Source organism: Podarcis muralis, chromosome 3, assembly GCF_964188315.1.
Source record: "Podarcis muralis chromosome 3, rPodMur119.hap1.1, whole genome shotgun sequence".
In the NCBI taxonomy this organism is placed as follows: Eukaryota; Metazoa; Chordata; class Lepidosauria; order Squamata; family Lacertidae; genus Podarcis; species Podarcis muralis.
The window spans coordinates 33,720,039-33,734,712 of NC_135657.1; the positions used below are offsets into that span (position 1 = coordinate 33,720,039).

The 14,674-nt window shown below is 41.6% G+C and overlaps 1 protein-coding gene across 1 annotated transcript in view; it reads left to right on the forward strand.

Moving 5' to 3' along the window:
- Window positions 1–14,674, forward strand: part of ALK (ALK receptor tyrosine kinase) — a 559,106-nt gene that overhangs the window by 413,740 nt on the left and 130,692 nt on the right. The window contains exons 6-8 of the mRNA XM_028724462.2: window positions 2,543–2,674; window positions 12,648–12,779; window positions 13,867–13,967. Of these exons, the coding sequence (XP_028580295.2) occupies window positions 2,543–2,674; window positions 12,648–12,779; window positions 13,867–13,967 (365 nt within the window). The remainder of the gene's footprint in view (window positions 1–2,542; window positions 2,675–12,647; window positions 12,780–13,866; window positions 13,968–14,674) is intronic.

Sequence of the window (14,674 nt, forward strand, 5' to 3'; positions counted from 1 at the left end):
CCTAGGCCAACCCCAACCTCTCTCACCACCAAAGGAACACAAGTGAATAGCAGAGAACCGGCACAAGCGACACTGACACAAAACCCCCCAATTCAATTTAAGTAAAATTGAAACATCGCCACCCAACCCCAACCACACTCACCATTCCGCCCTCTACCTCTTTCCCCCTTTTCTTTCCCCCTTTTCTTCCTAATGTAACACTAATGTCTCAACAAATGAAACTGATCTGTAAAAATATTACTTCAAAAAAGAGACATTGCACATACTTTTGTAAACCAAGAAAATCTTTAATAAAAATACATTAAAAAAAAAAGTTTTTAGCAGGCCTGAAAACACCTGCCTATGTATAGAGAAAATGCATGTGCGAATTATCCTCTTCTACTATTAATCACATAACTCATTTTCTTTATTTCTTACATTGGCCAGATCCAGCCATAGGGTTACATTTATGCATCTCTCTATCTCTTTCTCTGGGGGAAGCACTGGGGGGAAAGGGTTGAACGTCTGGAGAAGGGCCAAGTCTATCAAAATATTTTATTTATATACTTTTACAATTCTATGGAGTTCATGGCTTACTTTTGGCATCTCCCGTTCGTTTAACTTTCTAGAAGAATTTTAAGGGATTTAGTAGTTTTCATGAAAAGAGACTATGTTGCTGATTGAACTCTATTCATCCACATAAAAGCAAGAACAAAGAAAACAGTAGCACACCAGCTTTTTTCTTTCTTTCAAAACAATGAGTTCCCTCAATAGTGCAAGAATCCCGGAGGTGGTGAAGGAAATGCATTATTAGGTTGCGATTTACGGAACCACTTGAAGTTCACTTCTTCCATGTGTTTATTGGAGTTTCTTTATGTGAAGCAGCAGCATTTCCCTTTGCCTTCCTCTGGAAGCCACATCCAACATTTCTCACATGTTCGGAGCCAGCATGTCCAGAGATAAAGCAGTGGGGGGGTTGGCAGTGCAGGTTGCCAGTCAATCAATGCCTATTTAGCTCTGGTAATTCTGCAGCACTCCCAGACCGCTGACTGGACCCTGAGGTGACTGATTTCATAAAAGGAAGGAACATAAACCCAGTGGCTCATACATTGGCACTACACCATTTGGGCTGGGGTATATTTGTTCCTTCTCATGATCTGCTTCAAAGCAGGATTCCAAAATATGTGACATATCAAGCTGAATGCAACCCTAATAACCTGGCATGGTGGCCCACCAGGTGCTTTTTAGACCTGTTTGGCTACCTGCCTTGGACTACAAAAGCAGTGAGGTTGTGAGATGGATGGGTGAGCTGCAGTGAGACCCAAAAGTTCCCATTCAGGCACGGAAAGTTCATTCTAGAAAGGAACTGGTTTACTGCAATGGCTGTAAGCCGAGCTGACCCAAAAGCTGCAGCTAGTGCAAAATGCAGCTGCTCAGCTGCTCACCAGGGAAGAATATTGACAGCGTATTATGTTGCTGGTGCAATAATTGCACTGGCTTCCAGTTACCTACTGGACTAGATTCAAGGTGCTGATATTGGACAGAGAGCAGGATACCTAAAAGCTCACCTCAGACACAATCGATCACCATGTTCTGCAGGAGAGGGCATCCTGCGGGCACAATGTCAGAATTGGGCCTTTGGTATGGTGGCATCAACCATTTGGAACTCCCTCCCATGGCAAAGCAGACAAGCACCTTCTCTGTTGCCTTTTCGGCACCTGCTAAAGGCATCAACAAACCTTCTATAAACCTTATTCCAGTTGATATCAGGCTTCAATTTTCAATTGATTTCATGAGTTTGACCAAACTGCGGGAGGTAGTGGAGGACAGAGGTGCCTGGCGTGCTCTGGTCCATGGGGTCACGAAGAGTCGGACACGACTAAACGACTAAACAACAACATGTGATGCTTTTGAAAACTGTTTTTAACATTTATAGTTGTTTCCTTAAATGGTTTTTATGTGCAATTATTTTTAATTGCATGTGTCATTGTACTGTAAACTGCTTTGAACTGCCTCATGGGAAGCAATTTATAAATTAACTAATTGCAAATCTTAATTGATTGCAGATGAATTAATTCCTTGTTGAAAACAATGAGTTTAATTCCTAATCACCTTATAATACGTATTATCCAAATTCTTATTAAATGCTTTATGTCCCCTTTTGTTAATTCATCACATTCTTATACACAGTATGGAAGGAAAGAGTTACATGTACCCTATCCACCTTCCCTGTTGCCCCGTTGGTTACTCTATGAAAATTGCATATTAAATGATAAGACATATTTAACATCTAGGTTTGTCTTAAGTTTTGATCTTATTTATTTATTGAATTTCTATCCTACCCTTTCTCCCAAATCAAAGAACAACAGCACCTTGATCACTTCAGTTATTATGTTAGCTTGGGCGTATAGGAGATGTAGATCGAATTTTTGCCCTTCCTAAACTGGCCTTAGAGTTTTCTGGATTATTGTGGCCTGTTTTGTGGACAGTGTGGAGCTGCAAAGCATACTGCAGCACTAATTGCAGTGGAGAAATTTCAGCAGATCTCTCTTCTTTTACACAGGTTCTCCTTCTGGTCCTAAAATGGCTCTGCAGAGTTCCTTCAGCTGCTGGAATGGAACTGTGATCAAGCTGGGACAGGTGTGTGACTTCATCAGAGACTGTACAGAGGGAGAGGACGAGGGACAGCTGTGCAGTAAGTAAATTAAAATTCAACACTGTTTCCTAATATCCCCCTTACTTTCAACCAATGGGAATGACATAATGCCTTCCTAAACACATCAGGGAATCTGAATTGATGCTTAGAATGCTTGCACATGCTATACATGGAACTAAGCTCCATCACTGCATTCAAATAAATCAAGGTCACTACCTTGTCCGACTTAGGATGTTTTTCCACTCTAGCCTCAAATGTGACATCTAGCTTTGTCCCTTTCGGGGAAGCAAAGCTCAGTCATTTAGTGTCTCCTAAAAAATGAATATTCTTGGCTCTCTTGTACATTCTGGATAATGCTTCCTAGTGCAAAGGAATATGGGCAAGAACTAAGATAACTTCTGAAAGCATAGAAGGCCAGTCAATGTTCCTGTGGCCTTTTGGCTAGAAGCTGAAATCAATGACCTGTGGCTCAGTACGGGTTATGCCATTTTACCCAAGCAGTGCACCAAGACCTGAGAATTTCCAGGTGTTCGTTTTGCTCTAGCTGTATCTCTAGTAGCAGTGTACACCTGTCACGAGATTTTCTTTGTATCTGTAGCTCTGAGCAGCAGCCCAGCCTGTTTCGGAACTGCTTAGATCTGGATAAAAACAAATCTCTGCCTGCCTCCCATTCACTATAATGAGGATTTTAACAATAGCTATAATTCCCACCCCATCCAGAAGTGGGTGGAATTTTCATGATTAATTGAAGGTTAATCCCAATTGTAGGGAGATACATCCAGGGGTCTTTTGTGCAGGGAATCTTTCTTTAAAAAATAAGAAAGTGGAAAGTGTGTTTTGCTTTCGGCAGGCTTAGATGCAATTTGTAGGCATAGTCACCCCTTCTAAAGGGATGAAGCCTGTCAGGTGTCAATGGTTCTTCCATATGGGCAAAGTTCAACATTTTGGGGTGGGTATAACAGGAATCATGGGGTGGAGGATAACATGGATCCCCAGGAAACAATGAGGTATATGTTAGCCTCCCGACTCAGGTCTTGTTACCTCAAGGGTTGTTGATGGGAACAGGCTGCTGCGACCAGTTTTTTTGTGTGATACTGCCTCTTCTCTCCTTCAACTTGCATAGGGGAAGAGTAATGTGGGGGGGGGGGAGGGAAACCCCAGCACGGAACTGCAGAAATATGCTTTAACAATACAGTATGTACAGGAATTGGAGTCCACTGAGAAAACAATTCACTGTGATTAAAGCCTAGACCTGCCTGTCACACTGAAAGAATCCACCCTGACAAGGCATATGCCTCTCCACCCTTTTTGCTCATGCTCTTTCCCTAGTCGGCTTAGTTTTGCTTCAGAAATACATGAATGAATAAATAAACAAATCGGGTAAAACAGCAGTATTTTGGGGAACCTCGAATCTACAGAGTGACTTGGAAACGCCTGATCTTACCTGAGGCACCTCATCAATAATACAATCTCTACTGTTATACTGTAAACCGCCCTGTGATCCTCGGATGAAAGGTGGTGTATACATTTAATAAATAAAACAAATAAAAAAACGAATCTGACTCTGGAATGTAAAAGCCCCGCCCCAATGACACCATTTGCCTCGTAACTGGGGAAGTCCTCAAAACTCCAGTGCATACCTATAATTTCTGGTGCTAAAGTGCAACATATAGGTAGTAGGTGTAAAATGAGAGGCAAATCAGTCACTTTGGGGTGGGGACACAAAGGAGTCAAGCTCATGATGAATAAGAGGGGGAAGTTTCAATGACATGTAAAAGACCCTCCAAGTGTCCCTGTTTTTCAGGGACAGTCCCATATTAACAGAAGCTGTCCTAGTTTCTGATTCGATCCCGGAATGTCCCACTTTTCCTTAGGATGTCCCATTTTCATCAGAGAAATGTTGGAGGGTATGGAGTTATGCGACCACCAAGCCAAGGAGATAAGTAGCTCTACAACCTCTAGAAGACATTGGAAGGCAGCCCTGTATAGGGAAGGTTTTTTAATGTTTAATGTTTTATTATGTTTTTATATATGTTGGAAGCAACCCAGAGTGGCTGGGACAGCCCAGTCAGATGGGCAGGGTATAAATAATAAAATTATTATTATTATTATTATTATTATTATTATTATTATTATTACTGAATAGGGTATCCCTATTTTCATCAGAGAAATGTTGGAGGGGATGACATCAGAGCTGTACATGGACAGCCTGTGCAAAGGGGGTGGCATTTCATAGAAATAGGCTTTTGTCAATTAAAAGTTTGTCCAAGGCTTGCAATGGCAGCACTCTGACATCTGGAAAAGTTACTGTGACAAAAAGGGAATGGAAAGAAGGATAGACATGCCCAGGTTATAACACGAATCGGCATAGCAAACATGAATTGTGCAGCTGAAACACCATCAAACATGGTGATTCAAGCTTCACTCACTGTGTGTGGGAGGTGGAAGTGTGCAGAATGAGATTTAGGGAATGAGTTTTCCTGCCGTATCCTCTTGTTGAGACAGGAAATGAGTAGTGTGAGTTTTAGATGAAACACAAGCAGGTGACTGCAACGTTCTCCTGACAGTTCTGTGGAGGCCATTTTATGATGAAAAGGGCTGATTCATTTGAACTTTGCTGGTAGATGCGAACCAGCACAAAACTACCCACAAAGGAAATAGCAATATAACATTTCTGTAATAGTGTAGTGTTCTTCCTCCACATAAATACAAAAAGTTTTCTGCAAATTGAGGACTTATCTGCACAGTCATTTCTGGATTACTCAAAGTGCTGCTGAATATAATGTGCAAAGCAGGTATTCTTTCTCCTGCAGCAATTTCATGATTGGCTGGCTGTATGCCCCCACTTTCTCAAAATGTGTCACTAATGTGCCTGAAAACACATCTGTGAGAAAACTCTATTGGGTGGAGGAAATTTGAGACCAGTACCTTGCCCAGAGGGACAAGAACAGCCTAGAATATGGGCAGGGTGATATTTAGAGACTTTGGGTTTTCTTTCATATCTCAAGACTTCTGCTCTCCAACCTTAAAAGTGCAGGGGCCTGCACAAAGATCATCATTACTTAGAAGTCTGAGTAATCACATGGGAGAGAGCTTCCGCTGTGGTAGCCTTAAAACTGTGGAACTCCCTCCCTGCAGAAGTGTGCCTAACATCATCATTATTCATCTGCACCATTGCTCTGGCCTTTGACAGCTGAAAAGTTTTGTGACATGCCACAAAACTGTAAATTAACCTGCTGATTGTTGTGCATGGTGGATTGGTTTTGTTTTAAATTGTGCTGGTTTTGTTGTTGTAATCTGCGGTGAGACCTTATGGTGAAGGGTATGTCAGAAATCTACTTCATCATCACCAACACACACAGCAAGACTACAAGCTTCAAGCCAGGGTACTTCCCATAGTGTCGACAGACAGTTCCCATCTTTTAGCCAGAATGTGAAATTTGTCTAAGACTAGTTCACAACTTCATATATAGCCCCTGAACATAGAAGCCAACTCCTAGGGGCTGAGGCCCCTTCAGGCTCCCCCTAAAATATTTTAGGGTACCTACCCCCCCCCAAGTTGATGGGCATTGCCATTCAAATGGTGTGCATGCAACATGTCTTGTGATTGATTATGCAGGATGTGGCTTACCTGCCACCCCCCCCCCCAATATTTTAATTTCGCACCCCTGCCCGTGAATGTGTATTGCATTGTATCAGTTGTAAGTAATTAAGTGTGTGTGCCACCACATAAAGGGACGCGGGTGGTGCTGTGGGTTAAACCACAGAGCCTAGGACTTGCTGATCAGAAAGTTGGCGGTTCGAATCCCCGCGACGGGGTGAGCTCCCGTTGCTCGGTCCCTGCTCCTGCCAACCTAGCAGTTCGAAAGCACATTAAAGTGCAAGTAGATAAATAGGTACCGCTCCGGCAGGAAGGTAAACAGCGTTTCTGTGCGCTGCTCTGGTTCGCCAGAAGCGGCTTAGTCATGCTGGCCACATGACCCGGAAGCTGTACGCCAGCTCCCTCAGCCAATAAACACCACAACCCCAGAGTCGTTCGCGACTGGACCTAATGGTCAGGGGTCCCTTTACCTTTACCTTTTACAACCACATAGAGGGAGGGCAAGTTAGTGAGGAAATGAGTGAGCAAGGAAGGAGAAGGAGGGTGAAAAGATGGAAGGGGAAGCCTCTGCCCCACTGCTGCTTTAAAAGGCAGAGTCCTCATAGTCACTGTGTGAAGGGATGGCAGCAGTGAGGCAGTCCCTTGCTGCTTTCTGGGCACACAGTGAATAGGTTTTCTGCTCTAATACACAGACTATGAAAGCAGCATGCCTATTCACCCAGGCTGCCCAGTGAAAGGTGGTACCTGGAAGAAGAGGAAGAGAAGCCGCTGCCACTGCTGCCATACACAGTAGCTATGGCAACCCTGCCATGCAAAGCAGCAGCAGGACAGCAGCTTCTTCTTCATCCTTGGTGCCTCTTCTCTCAAGTGCCGCCTGAAGCAGCTGCCTCAGCTCACATCATTGGTTGGCTGGTTCTGAGAGGATGTATAATAAGGAGGACCACTTAACCTTCTGGGGGCATGGGGCAAATCTATCAAGTTTTATTCACTTTTAGTGGTTCTACCCAAATGTGTGTGGGGGGGGGTATTTCATTCCTAAAAGATACTGCAGGATATGAACTTACTGAGGATCTTTTAGCAGCTTTGACTTAGCTACCTATGTGATTTATAGAGGAAGGTGAAGGAATGTGACTTGGAGTTTGTAGATTCATTACGTGCAGCAAATATGAATGTTGCAATCAATTGGATAAAAATCCACAGATGACCAAAAGAAATCCATAAATGAAGCAAAAAAAAGGTAAAAGCCACATTAGAAATGATTCATCCAAAATTATGCTCATTGCTGGAATGGCAAACATAATTAGCCACTAACCTTGGTGTTATGGTCATCGCTATAATATTTATAGTCTGAGTTTATATGAAAATTCAGAGCCATATTTCAGAATATCATCCCAGGGCTCAATTGTTCCTTAAGTGGTCTATGGGCATCAAGATTGGCCCTGTATATCTCCACTTTTCAAAACTCTTTCTATTGCCTGAATTATCCTCGAATTCTCAACAGAATAAGGTCATGGTCTGTAGCAATGGAGCCATGGTGGTTCTTTCATGCACCTGATATTTAATGCACATGCGAACATACCAAGACATGTAAATGATAACAACAGAAAGTGTTTTTGTGAGCTCTGTGCAAGGCCTTTGCTAATCAGGATTGTGCTAATAAGAGTCTAATCTGTGCAAACCAAAAAAAGAATCTGGACAATGTAATCTGACACATGAGCTAGAAACTACAAAGCTTGCAGTGGAATTGCAATAAATAGCTGTCATTGGTTTGCCACATGTAGGAGGCATTACAATAAGTGAAGAAGTCTGTGCATTCATAGTACAAGACAGCCAGAGGTTCATAAAGACATATTTATGACAGAAGAAAGTGGTACACTGGGCTAGCAATTGCTCTTTTTATACATCACTATTTCTCGCTCCACAATAAGCTTTCCTGCCGCTTCCCCACCTCCCAAGCCCTAGGCAGTGTTTGATGCTTAGATGTCTCCTTCTGACTGCTCTGGCTTGTTTACACCATTCTGTATACTGTATAGCAGGCACTAAAGTGAATTCAGCTGGACTGCATGCTGAGCTGTTTCAAGGAGAATTCTGGGTATACTTAGTTGTGACATTTTATTCAGAACTTAGCCTGAGGAGGGGAAGTAAAAATAATCACAAGGTGGGGACAGAATCTTCTGTGTTTCGGAGTTCAAAATCCCAATGGAAGTAGAATGAATGTGCCATTTTATTTATATAAAGGGACAACATGGAAGAACTTTATAATAAAATACTTTTCTAGAACTATGCAAAAATTTTGCAGGCAAACCATTTGGCAGAAGAGGGGTGGTTGGTGAACCTCAAAATGAGCTGCTTCAGATCATTTAAAACCATGTCTTCTTCCTACTAAAAAATCTCAAGTCAACAAGAGATCACGTACCCAGTGTGGTGGTGATGTGGCACTTCGTTGCCATTGAGAGTTCACATCACTGAGGGCAGTGGCTTTTATTGCCCTTGCTTTCTCTGAATGGAGTAGAGTGGAGAAGGAATGTGAACTCTTTATTTTAGAAGAATAAGCCTGCAAGTATTTATCTAGCAACAAAACCACATCTGCCCTAATTTGAAAATTCCTTCCATGCGCAATTGCTCTGATGTGCTCATGGAGGTGTCTGGCCTGATTGCTTTCTCCATTCATTTCTGTTAACATAGCTGATTTGTACACACTTCTGTTTGTGCATGCAGAATAACTCTCCCTTCCCCCGTTGGAATTGTTGTGCAAGAGATCCCTTTGTGCAGCTGAGTGCAGATGGCTATCTGGACTGAGGAGAAGGAATGTTCAGCAAAACTTCAGGGGCAGACAACTTGAACATTAGGGTAGATGGATAGGCAAATATATAGGTAGCCTCTGGTGTAAGCAAATCAGTTCATCGCCACTCATGAGTTTGATTGAGTACTGTCATGTCAATCTCATTGTCTGCAAAGGTGAAAATGGGAACAGCAGCAAGCAACCAAACGATTAGTACTATAGTTGGTTAATTTTATTATTTTAAATTTGAAGTGACATTGGGCACTTGTTAGAAAGGTAAATGTTTTCATGTTAAACAAATTAACAACAGAAACATAAGGAAATCTTGTTTCCCACTCTGAGCTTTAAGAATAGGGCAGGCTACAATAAAATGTTCATTTAACAGGAGCATGGCAAGAATGAGAGGAAACAGTGTAAAAAAGAAGAAGAGAGGAGTTTTGCAGAGCCACAAACCTCTCTAACACTTTGAGCATGAGTATATTAGACTTAATATTGATTTAGCGAGGAATCCAATGTCTTTAAAAAATCCATATTACTTTCTGCATAGAAGCTTTCTTAATATGACAAGACAGTAATTGAATAAATATGAGTTTCAAAATTGCAAGCACTAAAACACATTGATTTTTTTTAAAAAAAAGAAATACCTCCAGGTCTAAAAAAAGGTTGAATGTGTCACATGATTCTTACCAAAGCAGAATTTTAGAAGTAACAGAGTCTCTACAGAAGGAAGAATAAAAGTACAAGGGTATGCAGTAGCAACGATGAATGCAGCCACTATGATTCACAGCCCTGTGTGTGCAAACTGGGAGGTCCTACTGGAGTCTTTGACAGGCTGGCGCTCTCCACAATGCTGGATGGGACTGGTGAGAGTTGCAGCCCAAAGCCACTGGATGACACTGGTTTGGTGAAGGCTGCCTTACTATGTGAGTGGCTCATTCATTAAGGGTGGGGGAAGAAATTCAGTTCAGTTCACATGTAAAGGTAAACCTACATAACTGACACTTCCTGGAACAATACACGGACCGAAACAAAGCCATCTTTCAAAATGTGCATGTCTCCAAATTTTGCAATGCAGTTCTCCAGCGAAGTGATGTGTAGAGAAATGCACATACAGGGGCAAAGCATGCATAAAATCCACTTTTAGTGCAAATAACATGCAAAAATGCATTATATTTGGGGTAATTATTTTGAAGTAATAAAAGTATATTAAAAAGGTAAAGGACCCCTGGGCGGTTAAGTCCAGTCAAAGGCAACTATGGGGTTGCGGTGGGCATTTGTTCACGGACAGCTTTCCGGGTCATGTGGCCAGCATGACTAAACTGCTTCTGGTGCAATGGGACACTGTGATGGAAACCAGAGTGCACGGAAACGCTGTTTACCTTCCCGCCGCAGTGGTACCTTTTTATCTACTTGCATTGGCATGCTTTTGAACTGCTAGGTTGGCAGGAGCTGAGACAGAGCAATGGGAGCTCACTCCGTTGTGGGGATTCAAACTGCCAACCTTCTGATCAGCAAGCCCAAGAGGCTCAGTGGTTTAGACTACACCGCCACCAGAAGCGGTTTAGTCTTGCTGGCCACATGAACCAGAAAGCTGTCTGTGGACAAACACCCGCTCCCTTGGCCTGAAAGCAAGATGAGCTTTGCAACCCCATAGTCACCTTTGACTAGTATTAACCATTCAGGAGTCCTTTACCTTTACCTATAAAAGTATATTAGGCAATATTGCATACCCAAATGTATGTGTTTAAGAAAAAAACCACACAAAAATCCTGTTGACGGTTGTTGTTGTTGTTTGATGGGGGAGATTGCAAACATATGGAAATGTGGAGAACTTTAGTTGACTAGAAAAATGAGAAATTGAGAGAAACTGAAATCGACAGATCCACCCATCTCTGCCATTCATGTCAATGGATAGGGCCTATCTACGTATATAAATTTACTTCAATATGGACCACTGGCTTCACTGCAGTGAATAAAGGTGTCTGTGGAGACAGGGCCTTTATCAAGTGCTTGCACCCATAGCAAATGGTTGACTCGACTGGATAAGGTCTCATCTTTGTTACCCTCACATGTGTTTGTTTATATACCACTCAAGTAACAAACATTTTCTGGATGATTTACACCAAAACAAGCAAAACCAAACCAAACCTAAAATTGCAATAAAATATAAGCATAAAATCTGAAATGGAATAAAACCTGTATTAGAATGAATACAGCTTGAAAACCACGAATTAGGAACATCAACTGGGCAAAAGATCTTAAATGCACTAAGAATATGCTGATTGTGAAAATGAATTCAGCCTCCAAAAATAAAATTATGTATGTCAGTTTTCTATTTCGCATGGAATATCATTGTACTGCAAGTTACTCTCAGTTATTGATACAATGACATCCCTTTAAAGGAAAAAAATATGTGTGCGCGTGTGCTAGGTACATTAAATATTTATGGGAAGCTGAAAATTTCTCTTAAAAGTAAACTGATTGTTCAGGCTAGAGAAATGATAAATAAACGGTCATATATGCATTCTAATCTGGCTTTCATGACTGGTACAGAAGCAGTTTTGTTTGGCCAGGTGGATGAAGCTATTCCCGTATGCAATCTACATCACCTGAAATAAACTAGGGGTGCACAAACTGACTGTGTTTGAGCTCATAATTTCCCTTGTTATTTACAGAAACTCACAGTATAAGCTTGGCTGAGCATTCACCATGTTTCCAGTAACTGTTTTAGATTTTTTGTTGCTGCTCTGCTGTTTTTAAAAGTAATTCCAGATTCCTACAAGTGCCATTAAGCGTGTTGTAATTAATGCTTGCAAGTCCCACTGGGTGCTGTGGATCGTGATGATGTGCTGTCACTATCCTGGGGAATTTTAAGTATTCAATATATTTTATGTACATTTTACATATTTTACATTCAGTTCCACCTTGAAGTATGTAAAATACATTAAATGTGTAAAAATTCCCCCATAGAGTGATGGCACATAGTCAAGAAGAGCTGTCGATCTCAGGAATTGGTCCACGTTGATTTCAACACACACAGTAACAGGGAACTTTACGTACAGAGATAGATGGATCTGTCATTTTCCATTCTCCCAGTTTCTTATTTTTCCAAACCTGAATTCAATTCTCTGCATTTCTGCAGAAATTTGTGGGTTTTTGTAATTATAAAAATTAATCAGCATTGTAGCATGATTTTTCTTTTATTATTATTTTTTGTAATGCACACATTTTTGCCTAATATATTTTTGGAAAGTGATTTTTCCTAACATAATGTAAATTTGGATGTGAAATATACATTTGGTACATATTTTACCATGGTATATGAATTTTTGTCCACTTGGCTGGAGAACTGCACTGCAAAATTCAGAGAATGGCACTATTTCTCAACCTGAGCCCTGATTCCATCTATAACCTATAGATAACAATAGCATCACCCTACCTTGCAGGGTAATCTAAGTAATGGCTGTTGAACTTCTTGGAGTCCTTGGGGAAAGCACTATACATCATTGCTGGTGCAGCACTGTGAAGGAACAATCTGCTCACCCAAGAAGAACCATAGAAACACTTCCCTTTATTCCGTGCTCAGGAATTGCTGGTCAGATCTTTGTCTCCTGCAATTTTCCTTGCAGAAAAACTTCCCTCTGGCTTCTACTGCTCCTTTGAAGATGAAGACTGTGGCTGGACTCAAAGCTCATCAACTTCCCAAGAGGCCCATCTGTGGCATATTGGAAATCCACAACATAGCCATTTTTGTTTGAAAGGTATGTCAGAGTTGTACCATACTACAGGGGGAAGGGGATAGACCTAATTTAATTGTCTTAGGCCAGTGGTTCCTAATCAGTGGTCCACGGACCACAGGAGGTCCACATAACCCACCTGTGGCACCATTCACAAAACAAAAACTTCTATAGAGACAGTGCTTTTTTTCAGACAGAACTCACCGGAACCAAGTTGTGGCACCTCTCAGGTGGGTGCTGTTGCCATTATAAGAGAGCAAGGGTCGTGTTCATGGTGAGTTCTGGCACCTCTTTTCTAGAAAAATAGCACTTCATAGAGAAATAAAAAAATTCAAAAGTCAGGATCCATGGCTACACTTTTGAAAAATTTGGGGTCCGCAGTTCTTAGCTAATTAGGAACCACTGTCTTAGGTCATTGAAAAGAGAATAAAATTTCCAAGGGAGAGTGAGGTGGCTATCTGACATGGCAGATGTTGATGGCAGGAAGTGGTGGCAAGGCACTAGCCCCATCACCAGGATTGAAGTAAGACTGAATTGCCCATCCAGTCAGCTCCAGCAGATGGAATGCAGGAGGACAAGAGGCATCTTGTCTTTCACCTCAGGCAGCAAAATGTGTCAGGCTGGCCCTGAGCAATTCACAGCACCAAGATTTCCGTTCTTTTGGAGTTCTCTTCATGTTGCCGTGATGATGGTAGAAGTGACCTTCAGCCTCAAGCTTCAGTGAAATATTACTTTTGCATATTTCATAACAGCAGAGGTTCACTCAAAATCAAATTTTTTAAAAAGTTGGATGCATTTTGATTCGGAGCAAGTGAAGAAAACAAATCCCAAGTCAGGGATAAACATTGTTTGTGAGAGAAGCTGGCAGGGTGCTTGCGTATAATTCTGAAGGTGAGGCCCTGGGGTATATGAAACTGCATTACTACATCCAAAGAATACTGAAAAATGGCTTCAGTTGTGTTATCCCTCTATAATAAGGGTCTACCTGACATTTGCATGTCTGTGTGTGCACACCCACCCACAACCAAATAGTCTGCTGCACAAATGTTCCATCAAAGTAGTAACAAATTTACCTCCCCTTCTTCTCTCCCCTCCTTTTGCCCTCTCCCAGAATGTGCACTTTTGCTTAACACCAGTGAGATGCCAGCTGCAGAAACAGTTGTGGTGACTAGTGCTGTGTTTCCAGCTCCCATGAAAAACTCACCCTGTGAGGTAAGTATACTTGCTTAGCTGCAAACTGGAAAAGTGTGCAAGGTGCTTAGATTGTCAAAAAAGATGTATGTCTGGCTGTTATAAGGCACTTCACATCACCCTTTTATTTGAATGACATGAGATACAAATACTAATGGCTTGGGCAGTGTCGGGTATTCCATTCCAAGGGCTGCTGCTTTCAGTGGTGTAGAGCATCTCTGCACTTTAAGTAGCAAAGACAATCGTTACTACATGTTCACCAATGTTTCTGTGCACTGTGGACAGCATGGTGAATTCCTTTGTGAATGTGTATGTGCAAGGAACCCAGTGAAATACACAGCAATTGTGTTTATCAAGCAAAGAGTGGAAGACCCATTATCTCCACTCTTCTCTCACCTTTAGAAACTGATCTTTGGGACCCTGAGTTTGAAACCAGCTGTGAGAAATAGTGCCTCCACTGGTGAACTGGAGTTATTGACTAAAGAAAAAGAAGGCTCACAAAAAGCTTCATTCAAAACTGGGTTTGACGTGGGAGAGTCCTGTGTAAGAAACTCGGTGAAAGAATTGGGTTCAGTTCACATTTAAATGCAGACCTACCTAATCACACTTCCCCAAATAATACATGAACTGAAGCACAACTTCAAAATTTGCAGTTTTCTGAAATGTTGTTTTCCAGCTAAGTAATGTTGACAAAAATGTTTGTACTAGGATAAAATATGCATAAAAAA